Raw genomic sequence first — 17,794 nt, forward strand, 5'->3', positions numbered from 1 at the left:
TGTGTGTTTGTCATATCTGAGGAAGATGGAGTGACGATACAATGGATGCAAGTACATTTCATTTTGGTACAGGCCACATGGGGCTCAGACAAGAGCACTTGACAAGGGGGTGGACAGAGTTTAAAAAAGGTATCATAGGAATACAAAATGCTACACTGCAGGAAAAGGTTGAATAGTGATTGGCTGGTTGGCTGGATGAGTAACGGCAAAAAAGAGGCGTGTCTTAGATATGTTTGTCCCGGGCGCAGAGGGAAGAGAGGAAGAGGAAAAGCAGAAGCAAAAGGGACCAAAATAATGAAAAAAGAAAAAAAGGAAAAGGAGATCAGGGAAGGAGTGTTTCTCAGCCTCTCCTTCGCTGTTCTCTGTGCGTCTTCCATCATACACTGGGTGGATCTGACAGCCCAGAAACGAGAGGTGAAAAACAGTAAAGACTCACTCTCTCCTTCCTCATTGACCCTCCCCCTCCCCTGCCCCCCCCCCCTTTTCCTCCACTCTCTGTCCTTCCTTCCCACAGAGAGAACAGAGGAGTGAGACACTAAGGAGTTGAGACAGAGAAAGAAAGCAGAAAGAGAAAAGAACGATAAAAAAAAAAAAGGGAGAGAGAGATCCAGGCATCAGTTCTGGCACCTGCAGCTGTCTACACATCCTGGACCTTCTGAGCATCAGCAGGCCAGCTGTAGTTGTCCAGGGTGAAGGAGTCGTAGTCAGAGTTGTAGACGTGGGACAGAATGAACGCCTCCTTGTCCTTAGGCTCCGGGTACCACGACGCAACATTATGCCTGTAGGCGTAGTCCACAATCTGACAAGAAGAAAGGGACATGGAGGAATGTTAACAGGGTTGAGACAAATCAACACTGACTTTGATGATGAGCCTGATGTTCTGATGAAGGCCAGTTTGGCCAAAACACGTGTGGCATGTGTCATGCGTCATGTGGTGTCTGGTCAATAAAACAATGGCGAGGCAGATATAAATTCCGTGCTTTGGATGTCTAGTTGCTTCATTCTGGCACCAAACATTTTAAATTGGAGGATTTTAAGGACTATGAAGCCTCCAAATGCCAAAAGGAGGTGATCTGCATCATACAAGGAAAGTCGGCTCCAGAGAAAACAGAATCTGATTCAGATGATGAGAGGTGTGTGTAAGATTGTTCAAATTGTATGTTAATATTTTATGTGCAATTGAAGTGTGATGAGAAAAAAAAATGGATAACCATAAGTGAATAAATATTTAATTACGTAATCATTTTCATGGAAACATGTTTTGCTACACACAAAAGTGAGATTACAAAATGGTGGCAAGTGAAAAATAGAAAAATAATATAAAAAAAAAACCGAATGTCCATTCCCGGTTTGTAACACAAATAGATACTGTATGTGACTGTAAGCTAACGGTCTTATAATGGGAGTGAGGGTGTGCGTCACCCATGTTGCCGTCTAGCGTTTGATCCAATAGCTATAAATAGCTACATTAACCACACAAAAGCTCTTAACCCAGTTTATAAAATAGACCAATATCTGAATATAGCTGAGCTCAATTTGAAAGTCCTTGTGCAATGGCATCACACTCAACCATACCGAGGGAAAATAGGTATGTAGGAGTTGAATAGATATATTTAAGTTAGTCAGTCATTTTAGATGGATACCTCAATATAAAGAAAATAAAGTACCATATTATACGGCTGGCAATGAGACTGTTCAGGTTTTTATGAGTGTGTGTGGGCAGTCTGTTATACTACACTGTGGGCATACTGTGTTTTACAGTACTCAAGTCAAATTTAACTAATAATTGTATCACAGAGGTATTTCGGCGTACATATGTAGGCAGTAATAAGACACTCAGAATTTAGTGTTGCTAACGTGAGCAATATAGGTGTGGATGGGGATTTTTGAAGATGGCGGAGACTCTGACCTTGACAGCGATCTTGAAGGACACCTCTCTGATGGTGCTGAGAGGGGGGTAGAGTCTGCCCTCTGCCAGGTGTTCCTCTGTCACCATGTCTGAGATGGCCTGAGGGGTAAAGACAAGTTCCTTAGCACACTCAGCTTCATATGCTGCTATGTATTGTCCTTAAACATAGAGTACAAAAGTGTCTAAATGAGTACCGTAAATCCTCAAATAGTAGCCAGGGCTTTTATTAACTTAGGCTGCACAGCGCACCGGCCTGTATTTGGGGCAGGCTTGTATTAGGGGCAGGCCTTTATTTGTCGGTATCGACCACGCCCCCGGCTACTATCTGAAGCCCGGCCTCTAATTGAATCCCAGTCCTTATTTGAGGATTTACGGTATGTGTATGTCTCTTGTGGGAGTGGTGGTTTTGCTCATTTTAAGCCAGGGGACCAGGAAGGTCAAATCAGTTATGTAGGAGAAGCAAAGGTAAGGTAGCAAAGCTTGTTGACAGGCACTGTCCACTCCCTTAAAACGTGCGCGTTAGTGTGTGTGTGTGTGTGTAAAAATGTTCAAAAAAGAATCACCTCAGCAGTTGTAAGAAAAATGTCATCAGAGATATGACGCACTCCGCAGGCGATGACCCCCAGGGCGACTCCGGGGAAGACGTAAGCGTTGTTGCCTTGGCCGGGATGGAATGTGCGCCCGTCAGCCAGAGTCACCTTCTTAAAGGGGCTCCCACTGGCAAAGATGCCCTTGCCCTATTCAAACACCCACAAGCCAGTACACAAACAGCCTCAAACTTACTGCTCGCTGAATGCAGAGAGGCAGTCAAGCAGAGAGAACCCTGACATTAGCGTCAAGGAAATATCCTGCTCAAACTAAATGATAAATGGCCAAAAAACAGAAATCAATACTTATGATTGCGTTGCAACTCTAAGTAGGAATATAAACTACTCTACAGAAGTGCTGCTCAGGCCAAATAGCTGAGTATTATGGTATTTTCTCACTGCATAAAATAATACTCAAAACAACTACACCAGCATACTTTCTCATTAATTGCAACTTAAATTAAATAATTGAGCATAACCCCTCAGTACATATGCATTTTGTTCAGCCATAATTAGTAAACGTCACAGTCTTTGTGGGTGTGGATTACATTGGTGAGTTGATAGCACTGCTCGGCTGTGCACTCTGCTTTGCTGGTGGGGTTGCTCAGGGCGAAGATGATGGGCCTCTCGTTGAAGGACGCCATGTTCTTGATGATCTTCTCAGTGAAGGCTCCGCTGATGGCCGCCACACCTGAAGGAAGAACACGAAGCCAGACCAGGACAAGTCAGGACGTGGTTTTATTAAAGCAACTAGTGTTTATATGTGTACTTATTTATTCAATCATTGTTTGTTTTTTTTTCCATCCAAAGGAACCTATATTATATGGAAGGAATATATATTTTATAAGTGTGTGTGCATTGTGGCCGTTGAAACCTCTGTTGCACATTGTTATTCAGGTGAGCGAGCTGTGTTGTGTTGATAGGGCTTGGCTGGGCTGTGTGGGGCTGTGTGGTGTTGATAAGGCTTGGCTGGGCTGTGTGGTGTTGCGCTGTGTTGGGCTGTGTTGCGTTGATAAGGCTTGGCTGGGCTGTGTGGTGTTGGGCTGTGTTGAGCTGTGTTGGGAGCCACTCACCGATGATGGCTGTGGGCTTGATGGTCTCCACCACCTCCTCCAGTGTCTTCACGTGAGGGTGCTCTTGAGCAAACTCTTCCTTTTCGTGGTTCAGGTGGCCACGACCCTGAGGATCAAACGGCATTAAGGGTCACGGACTGCACATGAGAACAACAGGATTCAGTCCGGTTAATCAGGTCTATAAAGGTTTTGATCAAAGACTGGTTTCACACACATGCAGCCAAATCATGGCAAATAACTGGTGATTCCTTTGGGATCATTTAAGTATCTATCCATCTATCAGGTACACCATGAAACGATTTTCTCGATTTTCAAAACTACCCATGCTAACAGATTAGGACATTTACACAATCTGTGTGCCCAGTACTGAGGTACACATGCCCTGAGGCTCACATACCCTGACAATGAGGCCTTTGGAGTCCACCATCCAGATCTTCTTGAGGGCGTCTGCTTTGGACACTCCCTCCTTGGCCATGGCCATGATCAAAAGCTGAGCGATGCCCATCGCAGCCTGGAGGCAGAAGCAGCATCTGCATTTAATTGGTTGTTTGTCTCTCGCAAACAAGGTCGAAACCTTACTGGAACATTAAAATTAGTACAGGGGTACCAAGAGGGACTTGGCTGCTACCCACCTCTCCAGCTCCCTGGAACACAAATCTGTGGTCAGACAGCTTGTTCTTGGTGATCTTCAGGGCAGCCAAGACTCCTGCCACCGCCACAGAGGCTGTGCCTGTTCACCAACAAAACAGAATAGGAAATAGTCAGCACAGTGACTCAGCACATAACCAGAAGGACTCAAGAGCATGATGAAAGAGTTACAAGACGATAGGAAAGAATGAAATAGGGTAGAGATTCAGGGTGAAATTAAGAGGGGGTCATCAAATGCACTGGTCTGGAGAGAGCAGTCAATGTGTACAGTGCAATTAAACCACTGATCTTGAGTTGATGAATAAATACTGAACTAGATGGTCATATAGTCAGTACTAGACCTATGACTGTAGAGCCTCAGTGTGTGCAGAGATGAACTCTGGTGAACTCTACCTTGGATGTCATCATTGAAGGAGCAGTAGCGGTTTCGGTATTTGTTGAGGATTCTGAAGGCGTTGCTGTTGGCGAAGTCCTCAAATTGAATTAGGCAGTTCATTCCATACCTGCACAATGGAGATAAAAGATATACCGTTTTCATCACATCTTATCTGTTTAGGAGAGGCCACATGAGAAAATGCATCTGAAGACAAAGGGAAGTTCACATTTAGCAGTAATTCACTAACTTGTCAGTTGCTGCCTGCATGAACTCATCGATCAAGTCATCATACTCCTTCCCTCGTATTCTCTTGTGTTTCACCCCGATGTACAGAGGGTCATCCAAAAGTTCCTGATGGGAAATCATCAAATAATAAGAACTTCCAAAACGGCACAACAAACTGATAAAAGTGAAACATTAACTTTGATTTGACTGTGCATAATGGTTGCATATTTAGTATTTACTTTGATTTATTTTAACTGTACAATTCTACATTAACATTCAATTCATTCTTCAAAGCGAGAGAGAGCAGAATGGCTATCTATTGCTTGGCAACACTTAATGCCAAACGTTCCAGTTGGAACTATTTTGTATCCTTTACCAACCCCCCCCCCCCACCACCCCCACCCCCCACCCCCGAACGGACTAAAGCAGTGCCGCTGAGGGCACCCAACTGCACCTGGTTATCTGTGCCCACGTCCAGCAGCACTGGCAGGCACTGCTGGGGTGGCACTCCTCCACATGCCGTGTATAGGGCCAGCTTGCCCACAGGGATGCCCATCCCATAGCTGCCCAGGTCACCAAGGCCCAGGATACGCTCACCGTCTGTCACCACAATGGCCTACAAGCAAACAGAAGTATAATATAAAATAAATATATGAGTAAAATATAACTCATAAATACATATGATAAATACACAGTCATACAATTATAAAACAAAAGCATATATTTACACGAATAAGAACGGCATGCATGTGTGTATGTATGCATATATGCATGTTTGTGACTGAGTTGTGTAACCGTATAATAATATTTATAATAGCAGCAGTATGTATGTACAGTACATCATGAAAACAACTCATTTGGATACCTTGATGTCCTCCTCGGGCCAGGAGTCCAGCATGGTAGCGATATGGCCTCGGTCATGAATGGTAATGAAGAGACCTCTGGTGGAGAAACAAGTAACAGTCAGCAACAAATTTAGCAACAAAATGCGTCTGCTTAGCTAATTCAGGAAAGTCAGTTTGGGGTTAATTATTTTTAAATATGTGAGGCTAAACTCACATGACAGGCTAGAAATATATCCAAAGTACCCTCTCTGCAGTCTACATGTGCAAATGTGATCTGAAATCTGAACCAAGACCAGATGTAATTCATCGCCACAAAGTGCACAACAGACCAGCAATAGCCAGAGTGGCCTCTGGGAGAACTGTATGAGCGAGACATATTTTGTTGTTTGTTTGTGGAATTTAACATGCCCCACTAAATAAGCGCACACTTTTGGCAGTTCTTAAAATGCAGGTCATGCCCCTGTGTGACTATGCCCCGTGTGACTATGCAGGGCAAAGATCTGTGCATTCACACACGACAGGTGGGCCGCTAACAAATACCAAACTGAACAATAAAGGCCAAAAGGTCTACATTGGTCAAAAAAATAAACTAAGTATTAACACCTGTGGTGTGATCATAGCCTCATAGCTTAGTTTCTCCAAGAAAAAAAGAAGTTGATACAACAAGACTGTGTGGCCATGTGTAGCTTTCTTGGTTGGTGTGGGAGTGACAATTCCTGACGTGTAAGAGGCTTAACCACAGCATTGTGCTCCCGGTGTGATTTAGAGATTAGAAACCTACACCCACGGTGTTATAAACAGCCCCACTCTGCTCCTCACCTGGGTCTCCGGAAGGCCAAGCCATACTGCTGGCAAGCCAAGCCCACCGTAGGGGTGTAAACAATGGGCATGAACTCCTCAACGTCTGACATAAGCACCCGGTAGAAGAGCTTTTCGTTACGGTCCTGTAGAGTCATCAGCAAGATGTACCTGAGAAGGGTGGTGCAGTTGGTGGTTTATGGGGGGGGGGGGGCAATATAAGGGGGGGGGGGGGAGGCATAAAAAGTCAAAGTCAAGCACAGGGTACAGAATAAACATAGTATTTGGCTGGACAGACACCCTGTCCTTGTCCCAATGAGAAATTCCAACACACACATTTCAACAGTATCAACTTGTCAGCAGTGGAATTTGCATCAGCCTGTGCATGGGGGCCTAACTCATTGTTATGCACCATGCTATCCAGCTGCACAACTAATCATGCTATATACAGGAGGCGTTATAGATCTGACCTTGCATCTGAAAAAGTGTTTCTCCACGTGAAGCATGTGAGTTTTGAGTTGACTGTATACACACTGAGTGTTTGTGTGTGTGTGTGTGTGTGTGTGTGTGTGTGTGTCGAGTCAGTCTTACAAACATGCTATAAGTGCCCCCATGACACTCTTCTGTCCAATCAGATACTTGGGAGGTGCTGGCTTACTTGTCCAGGGGGTTGATGCGGGTCTCGTAGCTCTTCATGACCCGCAGCACCTGGACGTCTTGCGTGAGGAAGCAGGGGGGTAGCAGGCCATGGATGCCCAGCTGCTGACGCTCTTCCAGGGTGAAGGCCATGCCCTGTGAGGACCCAACAGCACCAAACCCTGTTAGCATCACATTCACATTTCTATTTACATGGATCCACTTGGCAGACACCTTTATCCAAAACGACTTACTGTATGGTACAGATTCACATTTGAAATCGGTACATGGGCTCCCAGGGAATCAAAGCCCTGGCCAACCCTGCACTTTACTCTACCAGGACCCAACCTCAACATACACTAGACATGATGTGTAAATGCATGAAAATATCTAAAGCCACTTAACTGAACTTCATTTTCAAATGTTTTAATCAGTTTAATATCTTCTGCAAAGTGTATTCCTATAGGCGCTTTGCTGAAACTGTACACCACATCCACCATTAAAGGCATTGCCATCCATACGGCCTCCAACAATGTGGTTCATATTAAAACAAATACCACTTCACCACGTCACAGCACTGGGGTGTGCTTCAGAACCTGGCCAGGTTTCCAAAGGGGGGGGGGGGGGGGGGGGAACGACGACACAGCACATGTCAGTGCTATTTATTTCTGTCCAATAGAATGCCTTCCTGACCATCCTCCCCTGTTCAGTTCCATACAGTACCTATAATATCTCATACTCCACACACTTTCACATACTCCACACACTCTCTGTTTCTCACTGCCATTGTATGGTCCCCCTTTTGACATCCAGCATCTATTTGGTATTTTGGACTGGTCACAAGAGTAAATCCTAGAAAAGTGAAACTTTGCTCTTGGAGAGCAGTTTATGCTCACCACAGCACAAGCTGTTATCGACAGTAAAAAATCCTTAGTCGTGTCCTGTTTAAATTGCTCTTGAGCTAGATATTCATGAAAGTATGTGTGCTGTTAAAAATTGAGAAAAAAACTCTAACAACTAAAAATGTTTTTTTTTCTTTTCTAAACTAACACCTTTTGCTACGTTAACAAAAGTGGCATATTTTCTACAGGCATCATGATTCTTCAACCAGCAAAGTTAATTAACCCTACATTTTTTTTGCCAAGGTACCCAAAGGACCCAACACAGAAGTTCCAAATATTTGACACAGATACAGCAGAAGATGGGAGGTGGTGCTGTGCTATGCAGGTCACTTGATTTACTGAAAGTACTGCTGAAGTCTCTTTATCCCTCTGTCATAAAGAGCTGCAGCAATCTAGGATTTACTGCCAACTAATCTGTGAACAAGCCACGGTCAATGTAGCACAAAAGCTACAGGTGTATCAGTCTCAGTGAGCGTGCACTTCAAGTAGACGTTAACCTCGCTTAACCTAGGTAGTCGCATGCTCATGTCCCAAATTGCCCCGTCTGCGTTTCAGAGATAATGTCTGCCAAACATTGTATCATTCTTATCTCTACGAACTCTGATTTTGATTAAATTATTGCATGGTTATCGCACTGCCATCCACACGGAATTCCATCGGTTTCCATCAGATTACACATTACCTTATTAAGATGTGGGTTTCTGGTGATATCATAGCCCCGCTTCTTGGTGCTAACGCTGCGGGTGGCCCCCGAATGGCAGACCCGCACTGTCCCCAGGAGGTTGTTGTCTATACCGCGAGTGACAGGGTGACCTGGCTGGCTGGCGAGCAACCGTAGAGCGCTTGTGGACCGTCTGCACAGCGACAGCACACTTCTGCCTGGTCCAGAGTTCATGTTTCCTGAAATAAGATGGAGATTTGTGGAGTGGACCCGTCAAAATAAGTCACACTACAAACAGAATATAATACGTCTGAATTCTGTGCATGACAACCTTTCTCAAGTTCAGCAAGTTCGCCCTCCCAAATCGTAAACAACGCAGGGCCTCGGCTAACTACCCAGTTGGAGACATATCTCCCAGGTGGGTTAAATTAATTTAGGAGCTGGTCTTTAAACAATGCATGTATTGGATAGATGATGTGATAGATTATTGAATCCCTACCATCTTCAATTCAATTAACAGGTTCTTCCTACGAACAAGAAATAGTCTTATCCTAAAAAGATTGACTTCTCTAAGCCTGTATAAAATGATCCAAGTTAGTTAGCTACTTAGCAAAATATGTAGCCTACCTGAGAATAACCAGGCACTGTTCTCACACTCTTCGGCACAGACACTTAAGATGAGCACATACAGTAGTTTAAACAGTAACTACCTGGTCCACGCTCCCTGTCGTACTTTAGCTGTAGATGCTGTTGCTGCTGCAATCGGTAGAAACAGCTGATATAAGCTTGTTTGACATTGACCCTTTCGCTTTTCTGCTTACGACCCGCCTTGTAAGATAAATCCACCAATCAGATACAGAGACTCTACCGACAGCCACCCTCAGGACCTCTCCAAATAAAAGATATATGTCTATCACCCACTCGTCCCGCCTTTGCTGTTCTCTTTGTGAAAAAGATCAATGCTATTGGCAAGAAATAAATGTACACAAATGACCTCATTTGAGCCACGATTTTGGGAGATTTTTCACGATTAAAACATAGTTCAAAGATGACAATGCATTTTAAGCGACCATTAAGGCTACGTAAAATAATCTTTCCCACATAAGAACAGCTATCAAGACTGTTTCACAGCAGCTATTGAAGTTCATAATTGTTTTTTGGAGAGGGCACACAACTGAAGGATGTTTCCAGCAACATTTTAAGCATGCCAATATGAAGTTGCCACAATAAATGTCACAGGGTTTTGTCTAACCTTATCACTTTATAGCAAAGTAGACTTGTCCATATTAAATTATCCTTTTAAAAATGACAAAATATGCATAAATCAAAGTATGAAGAACTTTTATTTTACTTTTATTTTGAAGCTTTGTCAAACATCGTCAAAACGGATGTTTAGTCGTGGATTATTGACGCAACTATAACACCAGAGTGTGGATGCTGAGGTATATGAAAACATTTGGTTACCCAGAATTAGGATAGAGTTTTACAACAATTTGTCATCAGAAAGAAAAGCATCTCACATCCATTTTGATCAAAGTCAGCATCCTTAAAAAAATGTTACATTTGCATATTGAAAGGAGCAGGGGACATAAAAGGCATAATTCAGAAGTGACATGCTTAGGGGTTTAAAACATGCCAGGGATGACAGATTTGTAAAATGCTTGGTTAGAGAGTATTTCTTGCTAGTCTTCTAGGCTAATCTGAGGCTGTTTTTTCCTCACCTGCCCTGTGTGATCAACTTATTGTCCTTTACATTTACATTAACATTTATTTAATTTAATTTACTTATTTGGCTGGTGCTTTCGAAGCTTTTTTTTAATGTTTTCCTGATTTTGTATCATGACAAAACAATATGTACATATGTATATTGTACAATATGATGATTTTAGTTACAAAGGAAAAGATGTGAAATTTCTTGTGTTATTGGTGGGGGACTACCCACAGCAGCCAAACCTCTCACGGTGACATGCAAGTATTCATCCCCAACAACCTAGCCTAAGTATTATAACAACAGGGTGCACTACAACCATCATATCGATACTTAACAATATTTAACAACAACGAAGATGCCTTCATGAGCATTTCAGGTTCAGGCACCTTCCTTCGTCAGTGTTTCGTTGAATCAGGCAAATATCTATTCCAAGCACACTTGTATGTGCCCTTGCACAGTATATTTCACAGTCGCTTGCTGTCTCTGTGCCTGTTCAACTTACTCTACATATGATCATTCAATTTAGCAAAGTATTGTTTGACACAGTTGTGTCATATGATAAGGTTATATGATGAGAACACAATAAAAAACACTGACGAAAATGGTCAAGTATGCATGAACTGTAAGTCTTTGGGTCAGATTTGCTTTCATTTTGTTGGATATCGATACAACTACATTACCCTTTCACTTATGACACAATTATAACTCTTACAATTGTAATTCTTAAAATTGAGTGAGCATGTGACGGGCAAATTGAGTGTGCACAGAGAAGAGACATCAATGGGGTGAAAGAGACATTGTTCGGGGTAGTGTACATTGGAATTTGAGCACACATTAAATAGATAATTGTGCACTCAATTGGTTTGAGTTTGGTTTTGAGTTGTAAACAGAGCCCCCCGGGATTAAGAACCTGGTTTAGGGTAACAGAATAAAATGGGATACGAACCCTGGACACCTAAACATTTTGTGACAACAGGCTCACACTCAGAATACAACACCGTGGGGGTTTCCAAGTACGTGATTTAGTGACAAAATTAACTCAGAGTAAGTGGTAAACATCCTGAAAGAAGAGCCATATGGCTCCTTCCAGCTGATCCTCCTTTTCTTATGTACATCCATTACTTGCTTTGCCTGAGAAACTGCTGCTGCTCGTCTAGTTTCCTAGCTTTTTGTTGATGAATAAAAGCTAATGTGTATATATATAGTGTATTACACTGAGATGGGGGATACTTTAAGACATTTACACACCCAAACATCTTGACTTTTCTTTGTGAGGCAGCTATTAATTTGAAAAAGAGCTGTACCGGAAGTACCATTTGTGAAGAGGCTAATTTTGTGCTTTTCACCGCTTCACCCAAAAATACAGCGAGCTATCTGTTGTGTGGTGAGACAACAACAGCTGAAACGGGGAGTGGGAAGGTTAGCCTTCGCAGTGCAGTACAGCTAGCTGCGTTTCAAAACAGATTTGTCAAAGGTACTTCTGTAAGTATGCTGTTACCGTTGCATGTATTTATTTAATGTAATTGATGTTGAGTTTGCTTGACGGGTTTTACCGTGACCTACATCTTATATCAGCGAGAATTCCCATATCAACTGGTGGTGTTGTTTCAGTACTTCGCCGATGTGAGGATGGCTAGCTTGCTGAATCTAGCTGCCCTCGCTAGCTTGCAGGCATATAATAGTGTAGCTTGCGGCTTATCTGTTGTAATGCTAGCTTAGATATCAGCCAAGCGATTCACTTTTTATATAGAAACACGTATATGTCAGTCAACGACAATGTAATAATTGGTGGCCAGTTGTTCAACTGAGCTTGCTTCTGTGGAAGGAAAACAGTCTTAACTATGCAATGCAATGTACATGTAGGCTAACGAACATTAGTGCCAGCACAAAGCTAACGTTAGCTTGCAATAGAAAGGATGTCATTTAGAAACGTTAGAGCGTATTCCAGCTACACGTGAGAACGCTCCCGGTATTTACGGGGCCTAGTAATATTTACCTTTTCTTGCTTAAATGATTAGGACTTGATAAGTTGAATTATACGACTGTGATTACATGTCATTGGAGTTTGGATTTTTTTTTATTGTAATGATTTGAATCTTACTTTGATCACAGCAGTGATCAAAGTAATTTTTATTTGATACTATTATTTGATAATTTGGTATATCAGGCCAAATGTGTGTGTATCTGTTTGTAGTCACATTTGTGAAGTATATGGAGGCTCAGTTCTGAAATGCTTGACTACTTTCCTGAAAGCTCCTAACATTTACTTGTCTGACTAATAAGCTATTACGCGTTTCTCTGGTTGTGTACTTGGCCCAAAAACCAACCGATAGATGTGCTCACGCATATTTTCAGAGAGACGGTGCATGCAACTGCATGTTGAGCATGGTGGAGAGTATGCGACACAACCTTGAACTTTGCATCTCAACATTTCACAGTTATCAGCTACAAAGCAGCTGCGTGCTACCTTGCAGGCCACATCCTCCGGATTAACCTCGTTGCCTGGTTTTCATAATGCGCTTGAATGGCTTTGTGTTAAATTTCAAACTTGCCAACATTTGCAGTTGTTACCAAGCTTTTTGTAAACCCAGCACTCTGGATAGGATTTTGTAATTTCTAAATGTTTCTGGTCAAGGCGTTTAAATGAATGACACTATTGTGTGGTCACAGAACATCTTATGCACCCTTCATGTTTTAAGACTCACAGAATAAATAAGAACTGTTCAAACTGTCAAATAGCTCTCTAGGGAATAATAAATAATGATATCTTGGCTGGTGGAGTAGAGCTGTTGCAGTCATTGCCCCTTATACAGATGTGCAAATTGCTTAATACTGCTGATGACTATCTTCGTTTTTATCAGAAGAAGGATAACTAATGTTTCTCTTTGCCTGTATCTCTCCTCTCATCCACAGAAAAGCAAAATGAACGTCGGAGTGGCCCACAGTGAAGTAAACCCCAACACTCGAGTTATGAACAGTCGAGGCATTTGGTTAACATACGCTCTTGGTGTCGGAATGCTTCACATTGTCCTGCTAAGCATTCCTTTCTTCAGTGTTCCTGTCGTGTGGACACTCACAAATGTTATACACAATTTTGTAAGTGTTTGATAAAAGAGGTTTACAATATTGGACCATTTTGCTCTCCTAGCCTTTTTTCCTTCTTTCCTGCATGCTTTAACTTCAACAGTGATGTCTGCCAAAAGCTTTTCTACTGGTTGTTGAGCCTTTGTCATCTTCATTGTAAGCTTTCCTAAAGCCAGTTGGTGTTGAAAACAATTGGAGCTTCCTTAGCACATGTGTGTGTTATTGTTGAGTGTGGAGTTCCCCAGAATAAAGAACAAGGACACTAGCATGATGTCATTTACTAAGTTAAAGCAATTTTACCACCTGGTGGAAGTCATCTTACTGCAACTGAACGATAAGGAAACTCATTGAAACGCCTCCATTATCTGCTGCCAGTATATTGCCTACTGCCTGGGCCCATTGTTGACTGCCACTATCCATTTAGCATGTGTAGCCAACATCCAGGGAGCACATTTCAAATTTAGCATGTGTAGCATTTGTCGGGAATGACTGAATGGCGTCTTCTCCCAGCAGCTGATAACTGAATTAAAGGGGAATATCCCTCCAAACAATTCCTCCATGTTTACCATGTGACCCTTCCTGATAGCAAGCATATGCTTTCACTGCAGCCCTCAGCAAACATGAGCCCTAGGCGCACATAAACCTGATTTGTAGCATAATGAAATGCATTTCTCTTTAATAACCATAGTGTGCTAAAAGACTGATATGTGTCTGTGTGCTCGCTGTGCTTTCACAGGGAATGTATGTGTTCATGCATGCGGTGAAGGGAACCCCGTTCGAGACCCCTGACCAGGGCAAAGCCAGACTCTTAACACACTGGGAACAGCTAGACTACGGCGTGCAGTTCACATCATCCAGGAAATTCTTTACCATCTCTCCCATAATTTTGTACGTTTTATTGATGCAACTTCTAAATGTTGTTCCCAATATGCCTGTCATTGAAATACAGTTTACAGACAGTTGAAGCTTCTGGTTTTTAATTCTCATGTAATGTTTCAGTGTGCGACTTCCTCATATGTTTGATGTTACTTAACATTTGCTTATCCTTCTTTCCTCCTCTCTACCAGATACTTTCTCGCCAGCTTCTACACAAAATATGACCCGACACACTTCATTGTAAACACAGCCTCGCTCCTGAGTGTTCTGATCCCAAAGCTGCCACAACTACACGGTGTCCGAATCTTTGGGATCAACAAGTATTAAATGTGGAGCTCTTGGGAGTCGCATTTCTGACCCGATTCTCAGCCACAAGTTATTGCTTCATACTGTGGGGTGGTGAATAGGAAAACCTTTGTACGGCGGTGGTGTATACTTAGCAGTTTTGTACTGTCTGTTATAATTGTCCCTTTCATTACTTGGATACATCGGGAGAAACTATAACAGGGATATGGACAGAGGAGAATGCCATGTGCATTACTAACTTAAGTAAAAAAAAAAAAAAAAAAAAAATGTTTTGGTCCTCATGGATCTGGGCTGGCCCAGGTTTCGGAGTTTATGACTGGTGACTGTTTTTGTTCGTTTATTTTTTTTTGTTTCTTTTGTTATTTTCAATTATTGCTTAATAGCCCTCTGCACAGTGGGGATAGAAATGTTTTGTTTCAGTGTAACATTTCTGGATATGTTCTTAAACTAAGCCACGAAAAACTACCTTTTAAAAATTGTTTGTTTCACAAGGACAGGAACCCGTGGTTCATAACGAAGTACGAGACTCTGCTGTGAGGTTTGACCCCCCTCCGCGGTGGTCTGTCAAGAGAAATGTGTTTTTGCATGATATCCTTGTTAAAATGAATCCTTTGTCTTTGGTCAATCAAGTGAGCAGCATCAGTGTATATAATTTTTTTTCTACGTTTCTTGTATTGACTCTTAATCACAAAGATGATTAACAAGGATGAAGTGTTTACTTAAAAGGTCTGAGGTATGTTTTATGTACTGACATTCATTTAACTGTTTAGAACTTCATAAATTTACTCTGGATGTTGTTACCAAGGCAGCTAGTCATTCTTGGCCTCTGCGCATCCATAGTATTCTTGGGACTCAGAATACCCTTGTATGTGAGATCATTAAAAACAATTCTGCCCTTAAGTGGGGAGCCAGTCTTGTTTCGTTCAATGTTTGGAGAACAGCAATAGTCCGTGTTGAGGCACAGCAATGACTGGAGCGTCACAACCTTGGATTATTTGCCATGTCATCATGAGAAACAAGTTAACAATCGTGTTTTTAAATGTTTGGACATAATGAGTAGCAATTCAAGTGAATGAGTGTTAAAGTAAATCACACAATTTTAAATGTTATAAAGATTTAATTTAGGCAGTGTCAAAGATCTAGGTGGTCCAATGTTGACATTGTAGAAAACTCATTCATACTTGGACTATCAGGTTTGGTATACAAACAGTGTCTCTCTATTGGAAGCGTCTACACTTTTCAATGTGTTCTGTTTTTAAGAGGTCCATTGGTCACCCTGAGTCAGATTAAAACAATGGTTCAAAGTCTTCAATATAAAGATTCCCATCAGTGAGGCTCTTCTGCAAGGTCTTCACAAAGGTGCTGTGTAACTCCCCGGTACACTTCAAAGTGGTGATTCAGCTCTTTCTGCGTGTGGATCTTGTACCTTGTCCCCAGAGCACCATCACGAGTGGTTGTCCCATAGAATACACGACCGATCCTGGAGTGTAGCAAGGACATCGCACACATGATGCACGGCTCTCTGGTCACGTACAGGTCGTACCCGGTGCATAGGTATGGCTCACCCCTCTGCTCCTGAGTTGACCCAGGAGCAACTGAGTCTGATGACCCTTCAACGGGTTGGCGGTCTGGGACCGTAAACTGACAGGCTGGGAATGGATCAAAGTCATAGGCCCCGCCACCTTGTCCGTGTGCCACCAGGTCAATGCAGACCATTACCGCGTGAAGCAGAGGGTGAGTGCCCCGGGCGCAGTCGTGGGCTGTGGCGAGTATTTGGTCAGATGCTGGATCAACCATCACAGCCCCCACTGGGACCATGCCCTGCTCCTGGCCTGCTTTAGCAGCTCTGATGGCAGTCATCATGTACTTGTGCATCTTGGCCTTCTGGGCAGCAGTGAAGAGCTGTCCTCTGAGGGCAGCTGTGACCTGTTTGTCCTCGTGAAACGTTGTGGGCCAGTGCACACTGGCTTGCTCAAACTGGGGTCGGGTCAAAGAAGGATGTGCTGGTATTTTCACAGTGAAAGGTTCCCCCAGTCCACTGCTGTTGAATGACTCAGAGGGCAACAAGGTGGTAAGAGACACTTCCTTGGAGTCTTTAACTTCTGGAGCGCCATCCACCAGACATATAACGACCTCTAACGGGTGTGGGTGTTTGTCACTCTTCCGGGCCCTCACCCTTTTGATGTGCTGGAGCCCTGGCAGTGGATAGGTAGTGGCGAGATCTTTAAGGAGACGTGAGGTTTCCTTTTTGTTTATAATGGGTGCTGCAAATGCTTCCACTAACTTGATGTCGTGGGACTGTTCATCAGAAAGGATGGGATGAACCTCCCACGAATCTACACCCTCATCCATCCCTTTTCTGCGTTTGGGCAGCGGCTCCATTCTGAAGTGGGACTAAGTTGACATTTTCCAAACCTACAGCAGGCAAGACGTAACACAAGGCAATTCGTTACCATCCTCAAATTCATTTTGATAGCATATGGTCATGTGAAGGATAAACACCTGTGTCTTTCCCACTAGCCATCCAGGATATGCCCCATGGCCATGACGTTCTGTGTACTGGGCTGGAATACCCTGCAAAAATGGAAGAAAAGCTTTCACAGCATGATATTTCCAGCTGTACTGCCAAAAGACACCAGTTAGTGTGTTGGCAAGCTTCTATCAGTGTCAAATGGGCTGTTGGTGGTGTTTGCAAGGTGGTTTTGCATTTCTTTTAGGTAGTTAGCTTGCTAGTTTTGGAACAGAACTCCTTATTGCTGCTTTAACGCACAATAAGCCAAAATGAATTCGCTACATTAAATAATCGTGAATTACTGCCCAGCTGCCAGGTATAAATGTCGACGCAAGAGTTGAAAGCGAGCTCAGTTGACTTTGCAGTTAATTAATGTATGTGTGAAGTGATGACTGGCCTACTGTTCATTTCATGTATATAGTGAAAACTGGACTCTTGCAGGCTTCTGTTACTCACCTTATTAAACCCCAGGGACAATGTAAGATAAGAGCGCAAAAGCAGTCTTTGAATTAAAAACGTATTTACACATAACTGGTCATCCTGCATAACCGTCTTTCGTACACATGCTGCCAGAGCTGTGTGAATCAGTGCAACCGCTGTGGTCCGACTAGAAACACACGATAAAATATACATTTCCTGGAAAAG

At 42.9% G+C, this 17,794-nt stretch overlaps 3 protein-coding genes across 6 annotated transcripts; 1 reads left to right on the plus strand and 2 right to left on the minus strand.

Annotated features, from left to right (window-relative positions):
- On the minus strand, positions 1–9,507 carry me3 (malic enzyme 3, NADP(+)-dependent, mitochondrial). Of its 2 annotated transcripts, none has more exons than XM_012818991.3 (15): positions 9,371–9,507; positions 8,682–8,899; positions 7,120–7,253; positions 6,483–6,632; positions 5,684–5,759; positions 5,273–5,434; positions 4,841–4,944; positions 4,611–4,720; positions 4,202–4,299; positions 3,967–4,080; positions 3,570–3,675; positions 3,045–3,187; positions 2,473–2,646; positions 1,910–2,008; positions 1–799 (listed from the first exon to the last, which is right to left on the minus strand). In XM_012818991.3, the coding sequence occupies exons 2-15, from the start codon at positions 8,892–8,894 to the stop codon at positions 638–640; spliced, it is 1,845 nt and encodes a 614-aa protein (XP_012674445.1). In that variant the 5' UTR covers positions 8,895–8,899; positions 9,371–9,507; the 3' UTR covers positions 1–637. The 2 variants fall into 2 exon arrangements, with proteins under 2 accessions (XP_012674445.1, XP_012674444.1); XM_012818990.3 differs by having other exon boundaries at positions 9,288–9,507.
- A 2,213-nt stretch (positions 9,508–11,720) lies between these two features.
- On the plus strand, positions 11,721–15,537 carry ormdl1 (ORMDL sphingolipid biosynthesis regulator 1). 2 transcript variants are annotated; one of them, XM_031587449.2, is made up of 4 exons: positions 11,721–11,845; positions 13,285–13,467; positions 14,192–14,343; positions 14,523–15,537. In XM_031587449.2, exons 2-4 carry the CDS (start codon positions 13,294–13,296, stop codon positions 14,656–14,658), a joined length of 462 nt encoding a protein of 153 aa, XP_031443309.1. In that variant the 5' UTR covers positions 11,721–11,845; positions 13,285–13,293; the 3' UTR covers positions 14,659–15,537. The 2 variants fall into 2 exon arrangements, with proteins under 2 accessions (XP_031443309.1, XP_031443302.1); XM_031587442.2 differs by having other exon boundaries at positions 11,723–11,853.
- Positions 15,538–15,734: 197 nt separating this feature from the next.
- Positions 15,735–17,748, minus strand: adat3 (adenosine deaminase tRNA specific 3). Of its 2 annotated transcripts, XM_012818984.3 has the most exons (3): positions 17,606–17,748; positions 17,140–17,211; positions 15,735–17,052 (listed from the first exon to the last, which is right to left on the minus strand). In XM_012818984.3, the coding sequence occupies exon 3, from the start codon at positions 17,017–17,019 to the stop codon at positions 15,964–15,966; it is 1,056 nt and encodes a 351-aa protein (XP_012674438.1). In that variant the 5' UTR covers positions 17,020–17,052; positions 17,140–17,211; positions 17,606–17,748; the 3' UTR covers positions 15,735–15,963. The 2 variants fall into 2 exon arrangements, with proteins under 2 accessions (XP_012674438.1, XP_031443296.1); XM_031587436.2 differs by lacking the exon at positions 17,140–17,211 and having other exon boundaries at positions 17,606–17,743.
- Positions 17,749–17,794: the final 46 nt, after the last annotated feature.

The sequence above is a fragment of the Clupea harengus genome, chromosome 2 (genome assembly GCF_900700415.2).
Source record: "Clupea harengus chromosome 2, Ch_v2.0.2, whole genome shotgun sequence".
NCBI lineage: Eukaryota > Metazoa > Chordata > Actinopteri > Clupeiformes > Clupeidae > Clupea > Clupea harengus.

Excerpts from the sequence above, each read along its gene's own strand:
- me3 (XM_012818991.3), bottom strand. The coding sequence starts at position 8,894 with ATGAACTCTGGACCAGGCAGAAGTGTGCTGTCGCTGTGCAGACGGTCC. Across the intron at positions 6,633-7,119 it reads CGCATCAACCCCCTGGACAA|GTACATCTTGCTGATGACTC; the intron begins GTAAGCCAGCAC and ends CACCCTTCTCAG. Across the intron at positions 3,188-3,569 it reads CAAGCCCACAGCCATCATCG|GTGTGGCGGCCATCAGCGGA; the intron begins GTGAGTGGCTCC and ends TTCTTCCTTCAG.
- ormdl1 (XM_031587449.2), top strand. The coding sequence starts at position 13,294 with ATGAACGTCGGAGTGGCCCACAGTGAAGTAAACCCCAACACTCGAGTT. Across the intron at positions 13,468-14,191 it reads CAAATGTTATACACAATTTT|GGAATGTATGTGTTCATGCA; the intron begins GTAAGTGTTTGA and ends GTGCTTTCACAG. Across the intron at positions 14,344-14,522 it reads ACCATCTCTCCCATAATTTT|ATACTTTCTCGCCAGCTTCT; the intron begins GTACGTTTTATT and ends CCTCTCTACCAG.
- adat3 (XM_012818984.3), bottom strand. The coding sequence starts at position 17,019 with ATGGAGCCGCTGCCCAAACGCAGAAAAGGGATGGATGAGGGTGTAGAT.